This window comes from Zootoca vivipara, chromosome 17 (genome assembly GCF_963506605.1).
Source record: "Zootoca vivipara chromosome 17, rZooViv1.1, whole genome shotgun sequence".
NCBI lineage: Eukaryota > Metazoa > Chordata > Lepidosauria > Squamata > Lacertidae > Zootoca > Zootoca vivipara.
In genome coordinates this window covers 24,540,583-24,563,443 of record NC_083292.1, presented here as the reverse complement: position 1 = coordinate 24,563,443, position 22,861 = coordinate 24,540,583, and the positions used below count along the sequence as shown (strand labels likewise).

Below are 22,861 nucleotides of genomic sequence, written 5' to 3'. Positions count from 1 at the left end.
TAATTATAATAATTATTATCTCTTCTCAGTCTCCTCTTCACTGAATATACCCAACTCCCTTAATTGTTCCTCATAAGGCTTGGTTCTTTTTGACCCTTGGTCGTCTTGATTGCCCTCTTCTGCACACATTCCATCTTATCAATATAATTCTTAACTGGACAGAGTTTTTGAGGTGCAGTCTGACCACAACAGAATAGAGTAGAACTATTACTTCCCTTGACCAGGACACTATAATTCTCTTGATGCAGTCTAGAACAGCATTAGCTATTAGTTAACGGGAAATGGATTAAAAATGAAAAAGGGAACCCATACGAAGTCACCGTGGCACAGTACTCTGATCTTTTAAACTATATGCTGGGCTGGCACGAAAGCAGGAAAGCGATAGGTAGGTCTTGCCTTGAAGCAGAGTGAGATTATCCACATCTCATCCACTGATCTCCCTGCCAAGCACAAGGGAGAACTGGTTCTGTTCAACCAAATGGGGAATGCCCATGGCATGCGTACAGATAATAAATGAACTCCCCACACATACACAAAGAGAAGGGGGGTGGGGAGAAAAGACAGATGCTTTGTGCATTTTATTCCTGGATTAAAAACATGTAATTTCTGTTGCAGATTACACTGCCCTCAAGAGCCTCTTTAGCAGTCAGATTTTTAAACACTCTGAACTAAAACCAGGGGGGGGGGGGGGAGAAGAGAGAGAATGGAATAAAAAGGGGGAAAGAACTATCTATAGCATCCCACGTATGTGAAGGATTCCCCAACCTCCCTTCTTTGCCCTTGTTCTTTCGAGAAGCATGCAACACAGAGACCACTCCCCCAAAGTCTGCTGCATCAAAGCACCTTTGACTGGAGGACCAATGGCAAGTAGGACTGGGAGTTGTGGCTGGAGAGAGGAGGGTGGAGAAAAATAGCAGATCATGTTTTTGGATGCATCAAGGAGGCAGCTTACATTCCAAAGGAGGGTTTTGAGGCTGGTAACAAAACATTATTCCAACCCAAGAGCCACCACACCTTGTGTGCAGGACAGGATAGCACCTCTTTCCACTGGCAAATGCTCTTCAGTTAATTTCAGCCGCCGCCCCAGCTCCACATCTTGACATCCCATAACCACTAAAGATAAAAGCAGGAAGGCAGTGTGATGCTCAAGTCCGTCCAGGTTTGAGGCGCTGGAGTCACTGTGCAAAAGGACCACTCCTTTTTTTCCCCCTGCCTACTGGCATTTCCAAATCGTGTGCCTTTCTCATCACTGTTGATGAGAAAAAGTCTTTTGAGTTGGTGGGAGCAGATATTCCCTTCATACTTCGGAAGGCAGGTGGGCGGGGGAGAAAAGAAATACAGCTTTCATATGATTTAAAAAGCGAGCTAATCCAACACAATTATTTGGGTTATCTAGAAGTTACACTTTGACCAGTTAGAGTAGGAGCCTCATTTTGGGGGGAACAAGCTGTGGGTGGAGAGGGAAGCAGGGGAGAAACATGTCTCAGGATGGCCGTTTTTCAAGAACTGGAATCATCCATGCACAAGGCAGTTTTTGAAGCATTTCAGAGGAAAACATAGAACGGGATGCAGATGCACTGAACTGAAGGTGGGGGCAGGTGTTGTTCCAGTTTTTAAATTCATGGACAGCTGTCGGAGGGCCTGACAATGACAATCCTCGAGAGGTCCGTGTTTTGATATCATGTCGCGGATTGGAGGGGCCTACAATGTTAGGAAGGCTGGGAGCCCAAGAGTCTCTCGATGGCGGCGTTGACGTCTCCCCCGGTGGCAATGAGCGCCTGAAGGTTTGCCTCGCGGTTGATGAAGCCCATTCCGTTGAGCTGCTCAAGCTGCTGCTGGAACCGGACCTCTGGACTCTGCGCCTGCCATGGGGGGGGGGGAGAGAGAAGAGGCAAACTGTATAGCAAGCATAGCTCAAGTCAGGTAATCTGGCACAGACCAAGCAGCCTACCCAAACCCCTCAACTGCAACCCCCGTGTCCCCATGCACCCATGGCTTCCAGCAGCCCTTTCACACCCAGATGATCACTGGAGTCTGCGGGATACTCTCTCCTGCAACTAAGACAGTATGGTCATTCCTGGATTGCGATAGCTTGACCAGTTGTCCATGCATTGGCAACCTCATGGTTGGATTACTGCAACATGCTCTATGGCAGTGGTTCCCAACAGGTGGTCCGGGGACCCCCAGGGGTCCGCGAGCTATGCCAGAGGGGTCCGCAAGATGCTATTAGAATAAAAAATATATTAAATATATTTCGTATGATAACAGATTTTTTGTTTTGGCCGCTTCCTGCATGAGCAGAGTCTAGCGCAAAACTAGAATTAGATAGAGGCAGTAGTTCTGCTGTATGCCGTTAGGTGGCGCTTTACAAACACTACTGTTTTGCAAAGAGGCAGCGCGCACATTCTACTAACACTCACCTCCCCAAGATGCTTTGCGCGCATCGACTTCATTTGTGGGCTACTGCGCAGGTACCCTGCCTTCTCCATTCCCCTCCCTCCTCCCTGGCGCATGCTGCCTCTTTGCAAAACAGTAGTTTTTGTAAACAAAGCGTTGTTTTTTGGCGGAAGCTACAGTTCGCGTAGTTAAAAATGGACCGTTGGTTAAAAAGTGGTTCATCTCATTAAGAACTGAAAATTAAAACTAACTGTATACTGATGGAGTACTCTGTTGTAACTGTAAAAAAACGTATAAATATAAAATATAAAAAGACTCTTAATTTGGCTCTCACTTTTTAATTTTAGGATTAGGAATTAATGAGGGTGCTTGTCACAATAGCGGCTCGATGAGGGGTCCTCGAGAAAATTTTGTTGGGAACCCCTGCTCTATGGAGGGGATACCCTTTGGGTTTATCCAGAGGCTGCAGCTGGTGTAAACTCAGCACCTCGGTTGTGTGTGGGGGGCAAACTACCACCAGCAAATAAAACTTCACTTGTGGGCTTTGCACTGGCTGCCCATTTGCTACCAGGCTACGTTCAAGGTGCTGGTACTAACATGCAAGTCCCTATACAGCTTGGGACCACGGCCCTTGAGATGGCACCTTGTCTTTTATACAAGAGTTGAGAGAGGCTGCGCCAGACAGGAACAGAAAGTGCTGGGCTGTGCGATGAAACGTCAGATTCGTATGTCTGCCTGAGACCGCACTGCACCCCAACCAAAGGGGGTCAATGGAAGAAAGGACAAAGACTCAGGGCAGAAATGCACCACTACCTACTTGAGAATTTGCACCGGCCATTAGCTGAATCATGTGCTGCATGAGCTGCTGGTGGGGGTTGCTGTCCCCAGCTGGAGAGGCACTAGCAGGTGTTGAAGCGGAGGAGATGGGGGTCTCAGGGATTGTGCTTCCTCCGGCAGAGGGTGGAGGGACGCGAGGTGCTCCAAAAGTCCCAAGGCTGCAAGATGAGACAGGGGGAAGCTACTTAGCGCAAGGCAGCAAATCCCCGAGGAAAGGCTGACTTTACGGACCTGAAGCAAGCCTTGTGCAGAGGTTGGCCACAATAAAAATCACAGAGAGTGTTGCAGCTACTGGAACAGGGGAGATATGGTTAAGTCTGCCACAGATTCTTGGTTGTAGCCAGTGTTAAAGAGTTGACCCATTAATGTTAACTGATGTGACTAATTTGGACCTATTAATTTCTGGGGTCTACTCAAAAAAGAACTGAAACCTTGGAAATCTACAAAGGCAGGCATTGTTGTTTCCAGTTTGCAACACTGGTTGCATTTCAGTCTGCTTTTTAAAAAATTGATTTGATTCTCTCCGGCCTTTGCTGGACACCGATACCAACTGAGTTATTACAATGCCTGTTTTGACTTAACCCTGGCTAATTTTGCGTTCCATAAGCTAAGCTTAAATGCAATTTCCCCTTTTCTACACAGCCTTATGATGTTTACAGGAAAGGCAGTATAGAAAGTCTTAATAAGTAAAGTAACAAAAAGCCAGAAACAGTATGTCTTTACCCTGCCGTATTGCATCACACACAGAATTTCTAGGAACAGGCTTGCCACATATATTGTTGACGCAAACAATATGCATTGTGTTGTTCCCAGGAAGCCTACAGTAGTTGATCCTCAGTAGCTAAAAGCGGGAGGAACAAGAACCTCCTGCTGCTTTGCTGCCCTTCTTCAGAGTGCTCCTAAGCCTGATTCAGCTCCTACGTTACCTGGAAACCAGTCCCGGGGCCTCCGTTTGCAGCGTTTGGAGCCCCTGCTGAATCTGCAGCAGGGCCTGCATGGCACGAGGGTTGGTCAGGATCGAGAGAGAATCAGGGTTCTGCATCTGGGGGTGGGAGCGACAAAAATCACAAGTGAGCCACCAGTTTCAGTAGCCCGAACTGTCGTTCCACAAGGAAACTGTGGATTGCTTCTCTTGGGTGTCTTCTACTCTGGTCCTTTAGTCATAAAGAAAGCTGAAGATTTGGGATACAATTCAATCACATCTTAAATGCATTTAACTAGTGCGATTCCAACGCTGCATGGTTGAAGGCTGGCTGGTTGAAACTGCACAAATAAAATGCACACCAGCTTTTTTCCGGCACGAAAAAGCTCTCTGCCTTGTATAACAGGTAAGAAGGCCCTCTTGGCACACCAGCTCTGAAAGCCTGGAAATGGTCGCATGAGATCTCCAATAGGCCTGTGCTACCTTGCGAGAGCATCCCAGAGCCGGCACACTGAGCAGGTCTTGCCAAGTAAGCAGAGAGCTCAAAAGTTCTATGCTGTTGCTTACAGGGCAAGGCCCACTCAGCTCACTAACTCCTGAAGGTTAGGGATGCTTGTGCGGGGGACGTTCCACAGGTTTGAGTAGATGCATTTTACCGATGCATTTTACTACTGCCAGTACTGCAAAACTGCTAGATTGTCACTGAACAGCCATCACTGTGTTTCTCTAGCAGGGGTGCTTAACCCACAGCCCACATCTAGCCTCCTTCCATAAGTCCCCACACAATTCATCTTGTTGTTATTACTTTAACAGTTTTACTAACGGATACCGCTGTGATTTGGTTATGCCAAGAGGTTTGACCCGTGGGTCAAATGCAGCCCTCAGCCTGAAAAAGGTCAGCTGTCGACCCCTAATCCTATAGATTACCATTGTTCACTTACAACGTAGCTCTTAGTAAAATTCAAAACAAGCAGTTTTTCAATAGAGTCAAATGTTAACTGAGCTTTCAGATGAGAGCTTAGTGATTCTGTCTCATAGTTATTCTAAACAATCCTATAACTAAAATATCACTACCGTATTTTATTAAAATACGATGCTTTCCATCCTGCATTTTATTCAAATACTCAATTCCATTTCTTGCCATCTGGTGATATTCAACCTTTGGGGGGTTTTCATTGGCACTGGGCAGCCTCCTTTTTCATTTTTTTGTCCAGTCACTGGACACACTGGATTTTAATATCAGTTCAACTGCCACCAAGGCATGCCACTCCCTCTGTCTGTCAACTGCAGTTATTGCAGATCCAAACGCAGCGGTAGAGCACACGATTTGAATACAAAAGGTCAAAGATTCAATCTCTGGTATCTCAAATTAACAACAGATTATTATCATCATCAATATGAGGCACCCAAGGTGGCTCACGATAGGATCAAAAACTTTTGAAAGAAAACAACAACCACAAATCAATAAATCTACAAATAAATGGCAGCAACAACAAACTCTAACAGAGAATGTAAACTAAATAATAGCAACGGAACCTGACAAAAAGTCAGGAATAGAAAGGCTGCCTTCAGACAAGTTTTGCTTTGTTTTTCAACTAACCAGTTTCTTTTTATACTTGACTGAACTGTGGGTTAGCCTTAAGTATGGCATGTTGAAAACTGAAGCAAAAGCTTCCAATATCTAACACGCGTGGCTGTGTCAAGAGTCCGAGTGGGGACCACACCAGCCCAATGTGGATGAACGTAATACTGAGTTTAGCATTCCATCCAAACCCCAACATCCAACTGGCCAAAGGGGTGCCTAGAAGAAGAAGAAATATTATGATCCACCAGCAGGTAATGAGGAAGACCTTTCTCAGCCCAAAACAATGGTGAGCCAGTCCCAGTCAGAGTAGACAATACTGATAGAGAAGGACAAATATCTCCGCGGCTTCATAGGGCTGCTGCAAATAAAGGGAGACTGCAGACCTGAAAATTATTATTGTGACATGATCACTAAAAGGGCATGGCCAGTCCATTATGGATTTTTTGTTCCTCAACCTCTGCTCAAAGCTCCTCTGAAGTCCAGCCCTGAGTAAACTATTAATCCCGAAATCAAGGACAACACTGTTTATGCCGCACCTGCTGTAGAAAGGCGGGTAGCTGGAGTCGCAGGTGCTCCTGAAGCGGGGGGTTGCCAGCGAAGAGGGGAACATTCACCATCATCTGCAAAGAAACGGAAGAGCAAAGGCAGCTCAGGAAGGTGGAGGTTGCTATTCCTAGCACATGTCCCATGCAGCTAGGCAATAGCCGCATATTCCGATGCCACCAAAAGCACACAGATATAGGACATTTTCAGTCTATTCCTGCTCCCTTTTTGGAAGATTCGGGACAGATGACAGAAAGTCTTTCTTCATGCAGCGCGTAGTTAATCTATGGAACTTGTTCCCCCAAGAGGCAGCGATTGTTGCCAATTTACATGGCTTGAAAGGAGGATCAGACAAATTCATAGGAGGCTACTGATCCACAGGTGGAGGCAGCAATGCTTCTGGATACCAGCTGCTGGAAAGTGAAGGAGGGGAGAGGTCCTGTGCTGCTTTCCCACAGACATCTGGTTGGCCACTATGAGGATCAGGATGCAGGCCACTGGACTGATCCAGCTGCAGGACTCTCCTTCTGGTAGTTTTTAATTCCACATCTAGTAATCAATTCACATGAAGGGCCGCGTTCTGCAAACAGCACACACTGCAACTTGTAAAAAGCAAACGTGAGAGTGCAGTTGTCGTGAGATTCTGCTGCAGCTTTGTCAGTTACAGATTTGAAATCGTTTTTGCTGAGATAAGAGCACTACACTGCTCAACATCACACCAAAAGGCTTCCTTGCTCCCTCCTTCACGTATTGGGCCCTATGACTGCAGATTGGGCTGTACTCACTTGTGCTGCAATGTCAGGGTGCTGGCCTAGCGTCTGCAACATTGTACGCATGTAAGGGGCAGAGATCACGTTCTGCATGAGCTGGGGATTCTCCGAGATCTGCTGCAGAAGACCTTGCATCTCAGGGCTGCTGAACATCCCTGTAACAAAGGGGAGAGAAGTGAAAATTCAACAGCCAACAAACATGTAGCTCTGCCATCCTAGATGGGGAAAGATCCCTGAAGCTGCTTCCTGATCACACTCCAGCAACAAAACCCAGGGATCCCAAAACAAAGTCCCAAAACTGGGTTAAGTTCGTTGAATTAAAAGGTCACTGGAAGCCTAGCCAATCCCCTTTCTGATTTTAACCCTTTGGCAGAATCCTGTTGGCTTTTGCTTTTTTTACTGCAGTCACATGGATGTCTTTTTAAAAACTTTAATTTCAAAAAGGTATCTTTTTTTACTGTAGCAATGAACAATATACAGTGGAACCTCGGTTTATGAACACCTCGGTTTATGAATTTTCCGTTTACGAATGCCGCGGACCCATCTGGAACGGATTAATTCACTTTCCATTACTTTCAATGGGAAAGTTCGCTTCAGTTTATGAACGCTTCAGTTTAAGTACTCCGCGGTCCGTCTGGAACAGATTAATCCACTTTCCATTACTTTCAATGGGAAAGTTCGCTTCAGTTTATGAACAGACTTCTGGAACCAATTGTTTTCATAACCCGAGTTACCACTGTAATGAGATCCCTGCTCTTTCCCCACAGATACAAACCACTAAAAAACCCACAAAGCCTTTCCTAATTCAAAAAGTGCCATGACAGAGATAAACAGTTGTTTTGTGGGAATGATGGGCCAAATCAATGTACATTTTTTCACTTAATGCATATGCATGAAATACCCAGAACGTGCTTAACAAAACCCGATTTCCCCCTCCCTGTTGAGCCCCCTATTGGATCCTTGCAGAAAAAAAGGACCACCACAAGCCCAGAATGAATCAGTAACAGGTGAAGGATGTTAAAGAGTTAAACAGAATTGACTTAACCTATGTCAGTTACTTAATACCAGTATGCCATTACATTAGCTGGTAGAAAACAGTAACGAGACTTATTTACTTACTGTATCTTTATCCCACCTTTGTCTCCAAGGCGCTCAATGTGGCGTACATGGTTCTCCTCCTCATTTAATCCCCACAACAGCCTTGTGAGGTAGGTTAGGTTGAGCAGCATTGACTGCCCCATAGCCAAGTGGGGATTTGAACCCTGATCTCTCAGGTCCTAGTCCAACACTCCAACCACTATGCCAAACTGGCTCTCACGGGCTCAGCAACCAGATTTTGAGGTTGGGGGTGACAATGTTTTTTCCTTGTCACCCATGAGAGCCTCACACTAAGTAAGAGGGTTTTTCCATTCAACTGAGCAATAATTCCGGTTCTTAAACTGTCACTGTGACAGAGTGGAAGCGTCAACTGATTCTCATCTCTCCGGAACAGTCAAAAACCTTCAGGTTAAGCAACCACAGAACTACCACACTTCGAAATGAAGAGCAGTTCTGTGATCTAGAAAGGCCAGCTCCGAGTGCAAACGTGCAGCTCCCAGGACCACTTCCCGCCCTTCGGACCCCATGCTATGTACGTACCAGATCCTAGGTTGGTTGCGTTGATCCCCAAAGGGTTGGAGACGGTGGGTGTGCTTTGGCTCGTCACCGAGCCGGTGCTCCCTTCACCACTTGGCGCCTGGCCTTGAGAGGTAGGTGTGGGACTCCAAGGGTTGGGCAGCGGTTCTCGGTTTTCCGTCCGCAAGGGCTGCGAGTTCGAGGTGTCGGAACTCCCGCCCAAGGCAGAGAAGGGATTATTGCCAAACTAGACAAAGAAGATGTGGCTCAATGAGTGACTCTGCAAACTCTCAGGCGAATTCTGCTTCACGGGATTAGCAAGAAAATGAAATGAAGGTGTGGCAGGATTACAAAACAGAGCTTTGATTTAAACTGCAGGTTTCACCAAAAATGTGTTTACTACGTTATTTACTGTAAGCAGCCCTGAGTCTCTGACTCTAGTCAGACAGCACACAAACCACAGTTAAGGAGCATAGCTATGATTTGGTGTGATGTCTGAACTGACAAACCATGGTTAAACCCGTCACCTAGCAATTCAGTCAAACAACATGGTTTAAACAAACTCTGGTTTCCAGCAACAGCTTGATTGATCTTTGGAACTGACAAATTATAGATGTTGCCCTGTCACCACAGAAACAAAGGGAGAAAATGAAAACAACCATCACTAAAACTTGGATGCTTGCACACTTGTAACCACAAGGCTGTATCCTATCCTAGTCCTACTCAGAGCAGACACATTGAAGTTTATGGACATGACTAACTTAATTTTGAGGACTTGGGTTTGCATACTAATCTTTGAAAAGTACAAACGGTTTTTGTCATTCACCCCCTCCACTGTTCTTTATACAAAAATCCCAGAGTGAATTACATAATAAAACTCTTAAGAGAGAATTCTAAATCAATTTGGGAGGGTTCATATAAAAACCACAGAACATCAAAGTACTGCTGTGCTCATGAGGGCTAGGAAAGCAGTCAGTCACAGGCATTTATCAACATTTATCAACAGGCATTTATCAAAAGGAAGCCCTTCACAAAGGGCACAATTAAACTTTGGAATCTGTTGCTACCCAATGGGTTCAGACAAATTCATGGAGGATGATGCTACCCAGGCTCCTAATCGTGATGACTGTGCACTACGTTTAGTATTAGAGGCAGTATGCCTCTCAACACTCGTTGCTAGGAATCAAAAGCTGGGAGGGGGCTATTGTGCTCAGGTCCTGCTTGAGGGGCTTGACAGAAGAGGCATCTGGTTGGCCACTGTGGGAACATAATGCTGGATTAGATAAGCCTTTGGCCTGATCCAAAAGTCAGGCTCTTCTTATGCTACTTGGTGTATCTTGTGAAATCCTAATTAAATGAGTGTTTCGTTCTGCTTAGACGACAGTCAGACCTAGCCTACCTGTTCCCTGGCAGCACTGAACATGGGCTCCTGAATATCTGTGTACATCCGCCGCAGGGCATTGTACCCTCCAGGGATGCTCTCCAAATTGCTCAGGGCTCGGTCCTGGTTGCGCATCATCTCTTGCATCATGGCAGGGTTGCGTGCCAACTCCATGGTCTGATAAGGGAAGGGCAAACAGAAAACCATGAGCAGAAATATGACAAAAGCATTGTGAAAGGTACAAGACAAGGGTGTCCATTGTCACCATTATTATTCATATCGGTACCGGAAGTCTTCCTAAGGACTATAAGGGAAAATGAAAAAATAAAAGGAATCTCAGAAGGAGTACAAAGTGAAAGCCTTTGCGGATGACTTGGTTTTAAAAATGGAAGTCCTAGGCTTATAGCCAAAATGTTGTATAAGATGAGAGGAGATGTTATGTTTTGTTTGGAAAATATACAGTGGTACCTTGGTTTGCGACTGCAATCCGTTCCGCGGAGGCAGTCGCTCACCGAAATAGGCGTAAACAGAGGTTTGACTGTATATAAAAACTTACACACACACACACACACACACACACACACACACACACACGAGGTTTGACTGTATATAAAAACTTATATATATATACACACACACACACACACGAAATATGACAAAAGCAGACAATAATGGTTTGAGCTCTGAACTATGGTTAGTGCAAACCCTGGTTTAGTGTGATGCCTAAAACAAAGTTCAAAGACTGCCTCAAGCCACAAGCAGGGAAACAACAGCCCACCTGGCGCATAAGCTCAGGGTTGTTCAGCATGTGGCTAATCTCTGGGTTGCGCTCCATCAGCTGTTGCATCTGGGGGTTGGCCATGATCATCTGCCGCATGAAGTCTGGGTTGGACATCATGTTCTGGACCAGGGGGTTCTCCATGATCTGGGAGAGCATCTCTGGGTTGGACATCAGCTGCCGCTGCATCTGCTGCTGAAGCTCCATGAAGTTTGCAGAGCCCATCCCCAGGTGACCGAGCCCAGCAATGCCGCCAAAGCCAGCTGAGAGAAGACAGAGAGGAAAGGAACCACGAATGAGAAAGGTCTGCCTGGGTCTGAATGGCTAAAACCAGCCTCTCAGGCTCATCTCCCTCTTGCTCCTTCTACTACCAACACAGAGCCATCGGTGTAGCCAAGGGGGGCAGCTGCCCCCCAAAATCAATCAAAATCAAAGGTTCTCCCCCCCAAAATAAAAGCCAACAAAAATCCTGGCTATGCTCATGCTCAGAGCTTACTGAAAAGGCAGGATGAGATGTAACAACCCCAGCTCTTGCTCTCTGGGATCTTGCCCAGCAGCTCAACAACCCTTAGAGCAGGCTCAAAAGACCCACAAGGATAAGCGCATGGGTAGGCAAACTAAGGCCTGGGAGCCGGATCTGGCCCAATCGCCTTCTAAATCCAGCCCGCGGACGGTTCAGGAATCAGCATGTTTTTACATGAGTAGAATGTGTGCTTTTATTTAAACTGCATCTCTGGGTTATTTGTGGGGCATAGGAATTCGTTCATCCCCCCCACCCAAATATAGTCCAGCCCCACACAAGGTCTGAGGGACAGTGGACCGGCCCCCTGCTGAAAAAGTTTGCTGACCCCTGGATATAAGTGTGAATAGACAAGGCTGGGGCTCCTACAAGAGGCCAATTTTCACATGCATCATGTGATTAATGTTTTCCCTCCAGTATTTCTCTTAAGCTTTTAAAACTCAGAATCCACGTATAAACCCACTAGTCCATCTGGAGCACACAAGCCACCCCATTTTTTTTATTCTTCAGTTTTCTTTCTTTTTGTCATGTTTGCACTTTCGTTTCTTTTGTTAAGAAATCAATAAAGCAGAACTGCCTGCCTTGAGATCCTCAGACCCTGGAACTCTGCTCTCATGCCTGCTGGGGTGGGAGCAAAGACCCCAAAATGTCCCACTGGTTCCCAGGAAGACAGGAAAGCCAAAGGCTAACCCGAGCAGAAGAAACTCAGCAATGCTCACACAAGATGGAGGTGGCTCCGCCAGGGGTTCCATCTGCTGCTGGGCCAGGCGTGGCTCCCAATCCGCTGCTCCTCCGGCTGCTGCTCCCTACGTCGGAGAGCGTGTTGCTGGATGTTGAAGGCTGAGGTGGGGCTGCAGGGGAAGCAGGGGCTGCAGAGGGAGTAGCAGCAGCAACAGATGTAGTAGTAACAGCAGCAGTAGGAGGAGGAGGGGAAGCAGCAGGCGCCACTGAAGGGTCTTGAGTCCTGCAAATAAAGGAAAGTGACAGGTGACGGCACAACTGTTATGTGAACATATAGCTTTCCTTGAATTTAAAAGGAAGCTACTATCTCCCTACAAAGTACATTAGAATAATTTAGTGTGTGTGCTCAGCGACTCTTAGAACCCTGAATTTTGCAATGGGGAAGCCCAAGCCATACCTGTAAGGTACAAACAGAAGAACCCACAGATAAAACAACTAAGGCCAATAAAAAGGCTCTTAACTACTATTAACTACTACCACACACACATGCTCCAGTAGCCACCCAGCTAACCACCAAATGCAGGTGCACCCAGAGAAATGCAGATCTTATTCAGTGGGAGAGAGCAGCCCTTTAGGATACCTAGGCCCTGAATAGGAGAACATGTAATTTACTTTTGCAAGTACTTCTGGCTGACACCACCATAGCATTCCATGTTTCCCCCTGGATATTTATGTTTGTTATTTAAATCTGTTTGTCACCTACTAAAGCCACACTGCGTTGTTCTCTTTTACTATGAATTCAATATGGTGTTTTTATCTGTGTTTTGCATGTTTCAGTTTGTATATAAACAAAGAGGCAAATAGGAGCTATTTAAAATAATTCTTCTTCAGAAGGATTTGAGCCAGTCTTTTGAGGGGGGTGGGGAAACTGTCACTAAGTGACATATCTGCAATATAAACTAAAGCTGACTGAATGGGCCTGCTTTTCTGAGGGAAGCTCTTACTTCTGCGGAGTTTTGATCACCAGATGCACCGTCAGTCCATCTTTGATCCCGTGCTGATTCAAGGTATCCCCGTCTTTCAGAATCTTCCCGGCAAAGATCAGAACCAGCTGATCCTGTTTGGCTTTAAACCGACGGGAAATCTCTTCTTTAAACTGGAAAAAGACATTTTAGAAGGTTAGGCTTTCCACAGACATTCTTGCAGTGGTCAAGAAGGCAAATTGGTGGCAACCCTCATCCCCTGCAGGTCCATTTAGTCTTCCTGCCTCCACCTTACACCAAACACCGTTTCTTCATCCACACAGCACTCTGTATGCTTTCCCCTGAGCACCTGCTTTCTCCTCCGTTTTTCCCTTTCATCCTAACCAGACCTCCACCTACATCCAGGCAGATTCCTGTGATACAGGAGCTCCACAGGTCAAGTCTCACTCCTGCTATGAACACATAAGCTCCTCTAGTTACTCGGTCTCCTGGCCCCCCTCCCACCCTGCAATATGGGGAAACTAATACTGCCCTTCCAATCAGGATTATGTGAAGAGCTTCAAACATTCAGCGAAGTTATAAACATTCAGCGAAGTTATTCCATAAATCAGCATTGTCCAACCAGGTATCCTGCAGATGTCTGCAGTCCAAAACATTTGGAGGACACCAGAATGTTTCTATTACTCTCTGCCACCTCCTCTCCAAACCCCAGAGAAGGCTTCAAACCATTTGAACCCACCCCCCTTCAATTCATCATACACCCCAGAAAGATCTGCAACAAACTCCTGGATCCACTCAGCTTTTGTCTATCTTCCCCACAAGGCGGCACTCTCATCTTAATTTCTTCTCCTTCTCCACCTCACGATCCCGCTTCAACCACTCCAAATTGTTCACATTCTCTTCTCAAGACTTTACCAATTCTTCGTTTCCCCATTCTCTCCCCTCTCGGACAAATCCTCAAGCCCGATCTGCTTCATCACTATATTTCTCCCTTTTTGTTGCAGGCCCGCTTGCTTCTTTGCCTTGCAAACTCTTTGCCTTGCCCAACCCACCCTCATTTCCTTTCACTCTGATCGACTCCATTCACCACCACCCAAAACATGGGTGCCCATGTTTTATCTCAGCTCCTCTTCCACCTGCTTCTCTTCAAGAACCCATCCGACCGCCTTGTCCTGAGCCCGGCATGTCTTGTTGGAAGAAGCGGGGAGGAAACGGGAGTCTCTGGTTTCCTTTGCCCGGCGAGCCCTTCCGAACGCGCTCCTCGCGCTAAGCCCTTTTGCTGGGAGGCTCGGGCGGGGGGTGTCTTTCTGCCTCCCTGCGACCCTCCTGCCCTGGAGATGGTGCAGCTGAGGATGCTGTTCTGCGCGCGAAGCATCGGAGGGCCCTCCTTGTATATAGACAGCCCCAAGCGGCTCCTTCCCCAAATCCCACCCATCGGCGCCTTTCTGTTGTGGGGGGCGACCGCGGACTCCCCCCCCCCAACAGCCCAGCCTCTAGGCACCGACCACCCCTCACTTCAGCTCCGGGAGGGGTGGATGGGCGCTCCATCACGTGACTCCGGGCCGCGCGGGCTGAGAGGTGGAGGTGGGGTCTCCTCCCCCCTCCCCCCAATCCTTCCAGCGCCTCAGAGCCCGCCTCGCCCCTTTGTTCCTCGTCGCCGCCGGACGGTAACGAAAAGGGGAAGAAGGGAGGGCAGACAAGCGACACCCCCCGCCCCTTCCCGCAGATCCCCCGGCCTCCGCCCGCAGAGGCTGAGGGGTCCCGGCGAGAGGTTCCCCGCCCCCGGCTGACCTCCTTGACGGAGACGCGCTCGCCGGTGAGGATCTCCTCTTTGTCTTTCGGGGTCTTCACCGTCACGCGGATGAGGAGCCCCCCCGGGCCCGACTCGGAGCCGCCGCCCCCGCCTTCTCCGCTGTCGCCGCTGCCTCCGCCGCTACCGGCCGAGCCGGGCCCGCCGCCGCTCAGCTCCGCCATCTTGGCCGACCGCCCACCTGCCACCGAGGAGGTAGGGCCAGAGAGGCGCCGCTGCCGACTGCTACCATAGAGACGTGGCGATCGTCATTTCCGGTTTCTTGAGCACTTCCGGCGAAGCAATTCTTTTCCCCAAACTCGACGCAGGATTAGGATTGAAGAGCCATACAAAATACGGGTAGGAACACGGCGCCTCCGTGGAAAAGGCCGCCGCAGCCGCCATTGTGCGGTTCTCTCACAGATTTCGTGGACGATCGGACACGGCGCCGCATTTGCCATCTTCGCGATGGAAACAGCCCTTCCTAGTGTCGTTCTGCACCGGAAGTTCTTGATAGGGAAACCGCTCTTCACGTTCGTGGGCTAAGAGAGATAGGAAAAGTTGAGAGTCACACACAGGCGGCCACTTTTCGGGTTTTTAAAGGGGTCTCTAGCCTTGGCTTTTATTCTCCCCTCAGAGCGAAGGGAGAATTCAGCAGAAGGAGACGAGAGAGGGCGGGGCGGATAGAGCGGCCCTCCGCAACGTACCTCGTAGCGACAAGTTGGTGAAGCCTCTGCAACGGGGAAGGGGGAAACCGGAAGTGATGTTGTGATGCGGAAGACTACAATTCCCAACATTCCCCGGAGTTATTTCCTTGTTGGGTCAGCTGATGCGAGGCTTCGCCCTGCTTTGCGAGGGGAGTTTCTGGCTGGAAGGTGGTGATGCTGCGCCCCAAGGCCCTCACGCAGGTGCTGAGCCAGGCGAACACGGGAGGGGTCCAGAGCACCCTGTGAGTACTTGGGCAAGCAGAGTTGGTGGGGCTTATTCGCGAGTAGCAGTGCAGACTGCAACTTGAGGAACTCACTAACAGACTTTTAGAATACATCTGAAGGCAGCCCTGTTTAGGGAAGCTTTTAATGTTTAACAGACCATTGTATTTTAATATTTTGTTGGAAGCCACACAGAGTGACTGGGGAAACCCAGCCAGATGGGCACTGTATAAGTATTATTATTATTATTATTATTACTGCCTCAAGGTGTATTTGGCTAGCTTTAATAATAATAACCATTTAGAGGGAATCTAGGAGGGGAGCTTTAAATTGCTGCGCATGATGAAGCATTTGAAAAGGCTAGCAAAAGCAGGATACAGTACTCTAAAACGCATGAAGCTTTTAACATGCCGTTTGAGGGTATCGTTTACACCACACGAAGATTGAGACTGATCCATGCAAACACCAGTACAATTCCAGCTGCTGTATTCATTTCAGCCTTATGGTCTTTTCTTCAGTAGCATAAATGTTGTGAATAGTGATTTAACTACTCTAGAATATGAATATTCCTTTCAGGCTTGAATTGGTCAAGAGTGTGTGTTTTCTGTCTCTTTCTTAGTGTGTGTGTAGCTGTGCATATATAATTTGATATAGCATTTCAGTTCTTTTTGTTAGCAAATCATACTTGCAGTGTGTTTATGTGTGTGTCCTGGACTGCTACACTTCAGGCTGCAGAGGCTGAATTAAAGCAATACGTTGCAAATAGTTAGGTGCAGATCTGTAAACACGACTGTGCAAAATGTCCATTGCACATGCTGTTTTAATTTGCTGCATGGACATTACACTCCTATGAGTGCCCGTCAGATTACAAATCAAATAAAGTATTTGTTAATCTCTTTCAAAATCACTTTTAGACATAGACACAATTCTCTAGGACTATTTAATCCTCTTTGCTGTTCCTCTCTAGCCTTCTGAACAATGAGGGCTCTCTCCTTGCATATTCTGGTTACGGAGACACAGATGCCAGAGTCACAGCTGCCATTGCCAGCAATATCTGGGTGGCTTATGACAAGAATGGGCACCAAGCCTTCAATGAGGATAACTTGAAGTTCATCCTAATGGACTGTATGGTATGTATCATGAGGTGTTGAATATCCTGGTGACCTCTGCTGCTGCTGGTTCGCTGGGATGCCTCTGTCACTAGGAACATCCATTTCAGGGATAGGATGAAACCTAAAATCCCCAGGCGTGGCTGGAGGCACACCTTTGTGGCAGCATGTTTTTCCACGCACAATGAAATGACACATCTAGAAATCTTTGAGGAGCGATATTGGAAAGATGGAACATGGTGGTTGTGGGATACCCTATATACAGCTTGGCCTCTGTTAGCGTGGGCTGGAGATCGGCAAGAGGCTTGAAGATACAGCTAGAGTCAGAACGTAGCTTCATAATCCCATTTGCTGGCTTAAGAGTGGCTCCACTACAAGGGTGCATTTGCCAGGAGAGGTTTCCAGCAGCTTTTCCACCAACCTGCAGAGAAAAGCTTGGAGGGTGGAAGTGGGAAAGTCGGCCCATGTTGTGCACTGAAGCCCTGGCAATCTGCTGATTTTATGGCACATGGAAAGCCCTCTGCACAGAGTTTTGCCCAGGGATTTGCAGATGTTGCTGATCAGCCCCTTTGGGGTTTTGCCCTTTTGGATGTCATTAAAACGGCCTCGGTCCAGTATACCTGAAGGAGCGTCTCCACCCCCATCGTTCTGCCCGGACACTGAGGTCCAGCTCCGAGGGCCTTCTGGCGGTTCCCTCGCTACGAGAAGCCAAGTTACAGGGAACCAGGCAGAGGGCCTTCTCGGTAGTGGCACCCACCCTGTGGAATGCCCTCACACCAGTGGTCAAAGAGAACAACAATTACCAGACCTTTAGAAGGCATCTCAAGGCAGCCCTGTTTAGGGAAGCTTTTAATGTTTGATGGGTTTCTGTATTTTAATGTTTTGTTGGAAGCCGCCCAGAGTGGCTGGGGGAACCTGGCCAGATGGGTGGAGTATAAAGAATAAATTATTATTATTATTATTATTATTATTATTATTATTATTATTATTATTATTATTTCAACCAGGAGGCAAACTTGCCAGCCACTGTTTTGCATGGTGACTTAATTCCTTGAGTCCAACCTCCTTCAATACAGGGAATTCAGTCTGCATGTCTGTTGAGGGGGCCGCTTGAGGTCCTCAGCGGCCAAAATTGCTACCTGGTGAGTGCAGCGTGTAGTTGGGCTGTGCATTCATCTCGTGGTGGTGAAGCAAGCCCTGTAAGCATCATGCAGTCTGGAGCTGCTCCAGCAGGCACCAGAGGAGGCCTGTGATGGGGACACACACACTTCTGGGATGGGGCTTCTGCTTTAAGGAATTCATTTATTACACTGATATCCCAGCTTTCCTGCAAGGAGCTCAAGGCGGCATACATACTTCTCCCTCTCCCCATTTTATCCTCACAACAGACCAGGGAGGTAGATTAGGCTGAGTGACTGGCCCAAGGTCACCCAGTAGCTTCATGGCTGAGTGGTGGCAAGAGCCCCAGTCCACTACTCTTAACCGCTACAGCCTCACTGGTAGAGGAAGGTAGGGGATCCAGAATCTCCCTTTGTTGTGAGACACTTGCTTCAGAGCTCTTGGGGGGCGGGGCTTGCCCATAGGCTATATCTAGCGCTGCCAAATGGCTTTGTGGCCCCCAAGTCCGCCTTTAAAAAAATATTACTTTAGAGGATTAGCAATGAACTATTATTACTATTTCAATAGTGTAGAAGAGCTGGTGGGCAAGCCTTCTGGAAGGCAGCCTTGGAGAGGAGTGGTTTTCGCCACTCCCATTTTTCTGCACATTGGCCATGACCAGTTTGCCACGCGGCCCCCAGAGGATCAATGTGTCCCTTGGCCCCGAAAAGTTATGCTGTCCCCGTATTAAAAGCGGCAGAAAGCTTGTCTGAATTTGAATAGGGCAACACCTCTGTAGGGTGAGAAACCTGAATGCCCTGCAGTCTGTGAATATTGTGGACTCATATTCTCTATATTCTCCACCCTGCCCTGCACAATGCATAAAACGACCCAAGGAAGGCCGTGTTGCCATCACCCGTGTTGCCAATCTGCTCCTGTGCATGTACGCGAAAGAGACGGTGGGATTTGGCATGCTGAAAGCCAAGGTAAGGGGTCAACCTGCTCCTGGTTTTATTACTTTTATTCTTGTGGGGCAGCCCATCTTGGAAGGTGACACAAGTAAAATAAGGTTGTGGGGGGTGACTCAAATAACTACTTCCAGAGAGTGTCTCCCTGTAAGAGGTGCAGCAACACATCCAGCCAAGAACCTTTGGTGCTTCCTCAAGGCAGTTTACTGGGGACTCCTCTCTTCCCCCATCCCACTCATAGCATTTTATTGCAGGCATTAAGGTCTCTGGGGTCCAATTCATACACATACACCATTTGACTGTTTTACATTTGATTTCTATACACTGACTTAGGTACAGTTCACACATGTCTGTACATCATTCGGTTACTATACTGTTCATAGACTCGTAGAATTGTAGAGTGGGAAGGGACCACGAGGACATCTAGTCCAACCCCCTGCAATGCAGGAATCTTTTGCCCAGTGTGGGGCTTGAACCCACAGCCCTGAGATTAAGAGCCTCATGCTCTACCGACTTGAGCTATGATTAGCAACTGAGTCACCTCAACTCATCCTGTTGAAAAGCTCCGCGTTTCATGTAATGAGAGACAACGGCCTCGTTTTTACATACCCCAAACTGGTGTTGCGAGTATGTGAAGCGGTGAGATTTGGGCTTGTGGATCCTTTCTGCCCTTTCCCCAGCCAGCACATGGCTGCAAGGAGTTAGGAAGCTTCTGCTTTTCAACAACTACAGTGGTACCTCGGGTTAAGAACTGTACTCTTGTTGAAGGCGCTGCCTGAGACAATGCCCAAGTCTGCTTTACCTGAATTCTGCAGAGGAGGAGGGCACACAACCAACCAATTCTTTCAACCCTATGGGGACGGCTGTAGCTCAGTGGTAGAGCATCTGCTTTGCATACGGAAGGTCCCAAATTTGATCTCTGGCATCTGCAGGTAGCGCTGGGAGAGAACCCTTCCGAGCCTCTGTCAATCAGTGTATGTAATACTGAGCTTGGTGGACCATTAGGCCAGTGTTTCCCAACCTTGTGCCTCCAGCTGTTTTCGGACTACAATTCCCATCATTCCTGACCACTGGTCTTGCTAGCTAGGGATGATGGGCATAGCTGCCAAGTTATCCCTTTTTTTAAGGGAAATTCCATTATGCTGAATAGGCTTCCTCGCGAGAAAAGGGAAAACTTGGCAGCTATGATGATGGGAGTTGTAGTCCCAAAACATCTGGAGGCACAAGGTTGGGAAACACTGCATTAGGCTGACTCTGTATATAAGGCAGCTTTCCAAGTTCCTAACTTGTCTGTCCTTGTGTTTTCCCAGGCTCAAGCTCTGGTCCAGTACCTCGAAGACCCACTCACCCAGGTGGCTGCCTCCTGAGCAGGTGATGGAGCCCAAAGGCGAGGCCGACCCGCTGCACCCGTCTCCTGTCGGGAGAGAGTTTCAGAACAAGCTCTTGCACCGAGGTGGCCCTGTGGACTCTTGCTTCTCGGCAGCCTTGGTGACTGCTGGGCGCAAGCACTTGATTGTGTTTCAGGAAAAGGAAAATGGCAGTGGGAGGGGGAAATAAAAAAGCGTGTTCTTAGCCATTTGAGTCCTGTCTCTCTTTTGAGGAAAGTTGGGATTTTCGAGAGGAGGAAGTTGCTCCTCTGCATTGGCAGAAACACCCGCCTGCACATATTTGACCCAGAAATAAATCCCGTAGAACGCAGCAGGGGTCGCTTACAAATAAACCCACACAGTTGCTCAGGTATTCCAGACTCTGAACCTGTGTCTTGGGACTGAAAAGTCTGGAGAAGCACTGATCTGGACCCAGGCTTTCTGGAAGGAGTTTCCTGATGTTATAAGCAAGGGGATTCAGTACTGAAGGGGACCACCTGGTGGCAGCAGAGGAACAAAAGGCATTTCCATTCCTTTCATATTTTGCTTTTAATTGGCCAATTCCAGTAATCCCTTTCCGCAGCTGGTGCTGGGTTAGCTTGAAGGCCATTGACACCTTCTTAAGCCTGCCTTTGCTGTGCTAATGCTCTTGAGAGGAGACAGGTGGTGTTGAAAGTCTTGGTGGCTGGGTGGGGTGCAATGCATTCATGTAACTCTTCCTATAAGTGTCAGTTCTCTGAAAACAGAAATGTGGGCTCATTTCTTGCTTAGGGCTAAGTTGACAGGTGGGGGAAATCATTCAGTGGGGGTTGTAACCAATGCAGCACTAATGACTTTGCAAAATAAATAAATTCCTCCCTCTTTCCATCCCACCCTGTACACCCCTAAGTCTGCCCTGGGGTTTTCCCCAACCCTCCAGAGTGGATGCAGGGGCAAGCTGGGGAAGAAGGTCCATTGCACAAGCGTAAATTCTTGCACTGATGGGACATATTAGTTGGATACAGCGCTTTGTGTGTGTAACCACACACACACACTCCCAAAACTACATTTTCTGTCTCCTTCCACATCAACATTTTAGTCATAATTGCACACTAAAGTGATACTTGTCTGTGCAGATCTCCTGGGAACACATCCTGCCTGCCTGGGCAGGGTCCCAAATGAGCCTGTCCTTTGTCAACTCTGTCTCTTACATGTGCACCAGGAGAAACCGATTTGTGTTTTGGATGCTTACATAGTGTGCCAATGATGCTTCTAGGGTTGCCAGACGCAATAGAGGACAGGACTTCTGTGCCTTTAATTGCCCTGCTCTCTTTTGAGTCTGGAAACTTTAAAGAGAAACCAGCAGACCCTTTGCTTGGAAATTAAACAAAGGGTCTGCTGGTTTCTCTTTAACGTTTCCAGACTCAAAAGAGAGCAGGGCAATTAAAGGCACAGAAGTCCTGTCCTCTATTGAGTCTGGCAACCCTAGATGCTTCCAGCCTAAGAGAGCTGGCCGGCGTGCTTGCTTCTGCAGCCTCTTCCATTTTGTCACCTTGTACATCAGGATTGCAAAGGTGCCTACTTGGGCAGGATCCCCCTTTAACTCTGTGGTGCTGACCCGAGTGGTCAGGTTGGTGAAGACTGCTTTATGGAATTCCTTCTACAGATGAAACTATCAAAGATTAACTGGCCTGGTCAGTCTCCCGTCAAAGGGGAAGAGGTGCCCTTTTTCCTGGCAGGTCTATGTTCCAAGTGTCTTGCTCCAAAGCTTAGTTAACTTTTGAACAAGGGCAATTTTCAGCCTTGCTGGGTGTTTCCCCCACAGATTGCAGCAGCCTGCATGTGTGGTGCATGTGTGGTTTTGCACTAATCTCCTAGTTCTTTCATTTTGCATCTTCTCATCCTTTCCAGAATGAATCTTTATAACTGTGTGGAAAGAGGGATTAGAGTGTCTTACCTTCCCAAACGCCAGGAGAATTTCTGGAACAATTGATTCCTGAGCTGGTGTCTCCTTCCTGTCCATGTGGTTATCAACTTAAGCTTTACCACACTGTTTCATGTCACAATGCGGAATAATCGGCTTTCACCCCATTCGTGCTGCTGCTTGTCGCCTGAACCTAAAGCAGATCTGGAGGTGGCTATTACATGGCTAGATGAGAGTTCAGCTTGATGTGATACAAATAACCAAAGCAATGCATTTTTTGATGTGCAAAGCTGGAACCTTCAGTGATTTCAAAATGCTGCTTTGTCACATTTTTTGGCCTTTCTGGTAACTTGTCACTCAAAATTCTGATTCTGGACTATTTCAAATTGCAAGTAGATAAATAGGTACCGCTCCAGCGGGAAGGTAAACGGCGTTTCTGTGCGCTGCTCTGGTTCGCCAGAAGCGGCTTAGTCATGCTGGCCACATGACCTGGAAGCTGCCTACGGACAAACGCCGGCTCCCTCGGCCTATAGAGTGAGATGAGTGCCGCAACTCCAGAGTCGTCCGCGACTGGACCTAATGGTCAGGGGTACCTTACTGTAATGTAATGTAAAGTTCCTGAAATGTTTGTTATGGAGGGCTGGAGGTGGTTTGTGCTGCCCTCGTATTATTTGAATAAAATATTGC

The 22,861-nt window shown here is 47.7% G+C and overlaps 2 protein-coding genes across 2 annotated transcripts; one reads left to right on the top strand and one right to left on the bottom strand.

The window, feature by feature from the left end:
* Window positions 1–1,209: 1,209 nt before the first annotated feature.
* On the bottom strand, window positions 1,210–15,114 carry UBQLN4 (ubiquilin 4). Its single transcript, XM_035098387.2, has 11 exons — window positions 14,803–15,114; window positions 13,033–13,184; window positions 12,067–12,311; window positions 10,828–11,090; window positions 10,068–10,226; window positions 8,693–8,915; window positions 7,070–7,209; window positions 6,278–6,361; window positions 4,161–4,276; window positions 3,215–3,392; window positions 1,210–1,862 (listed from the first exon to the last, which is right to left on the bottom strand). The coding sequence occupies exons 1-11, from the start codon at window positions 14,983–14,985 to the stop codon at window positions 1,710–1,712; spliced, it is 1,896 nt and encodes a 631-aa protein (XP_034954278.2). The 5' UTR covers window positions 14,986–15,114; the 3' UTR covers window positions 1,210–1,709.
* A 406-nt stretch (window positions 15,115–15,520) lies between these two features.
* Window positions 15,521–20,476, top strand: LAMTOR2 (late endosomal/lysosomal adaptor, MAPK and MTOR activator 2). The gene is made up of 4 exons (XM_035098388.2): window positions 15,521–15,749; window positions 16,697–16,859; window positions 18,833–18,922; window positions 20,215–20,476. Exons 1-4 carry the CDS (start codon window positions 15,682–15,684, stop codon window positions 20,269–20,271), a joined length of 378 nt encoding a protein of 125 aa, XP_034954279.1. The 5' UTR covers window positions 15,521–15,681; the 3' UTR covers window positions 20,272–20,476.
* The last annotated feature ends 2,385 nt before the right edge of the window (window positions 20,477–22,861 follow it).

Bases quoted from the DNA above. Each gene is read 5' to 3' on its own strand.
- LAMTOR2 (XM_035098388.2), top strand. From the start codon at position 15,682: ATGCTGCGCCCCAAGGCCCTCACGCAGGTGCTGAGCCAGGCGAACACG. The intron at 15,750-16,696 runs GTGAGTACTTGG...GTTCCTCTCTAG, and splicing joins GGAGGGGTCCAGAGCACCCT to CCTTCTGAACAATGAGGGCT. The intron at 18,923-20,214 runs GTAAGGGGTCAA...GTGTTTTCCCAG, and splicing joins TTGGCATGCTGAAAGCCAAG to GCTCAAGCTCTGGTCCAGTA.
- UBQLN4 (XM_035098387.2), bottom strand. From the start codon at position 14,985: ATGGCGGAGCTGAGCGGCGGCGGGCCCGGCTCGGCCGGTAGCGGCGGA. The intron at 4,277-6,277 runs GTGCGGCATAAA...TCCCACCCCCAG, and splicing joins TACCCGCCTTTCTACAGCAG to ATGCAGAACCCTGATTCTCT. The intron at 3,393-4,160 runs GTAACGTAGGAG...CTCATCTTGCAG, and splicing joins GCCCCGGGACTGGTTTCCAG to CCTTGGGACTTTTGGAGCAC.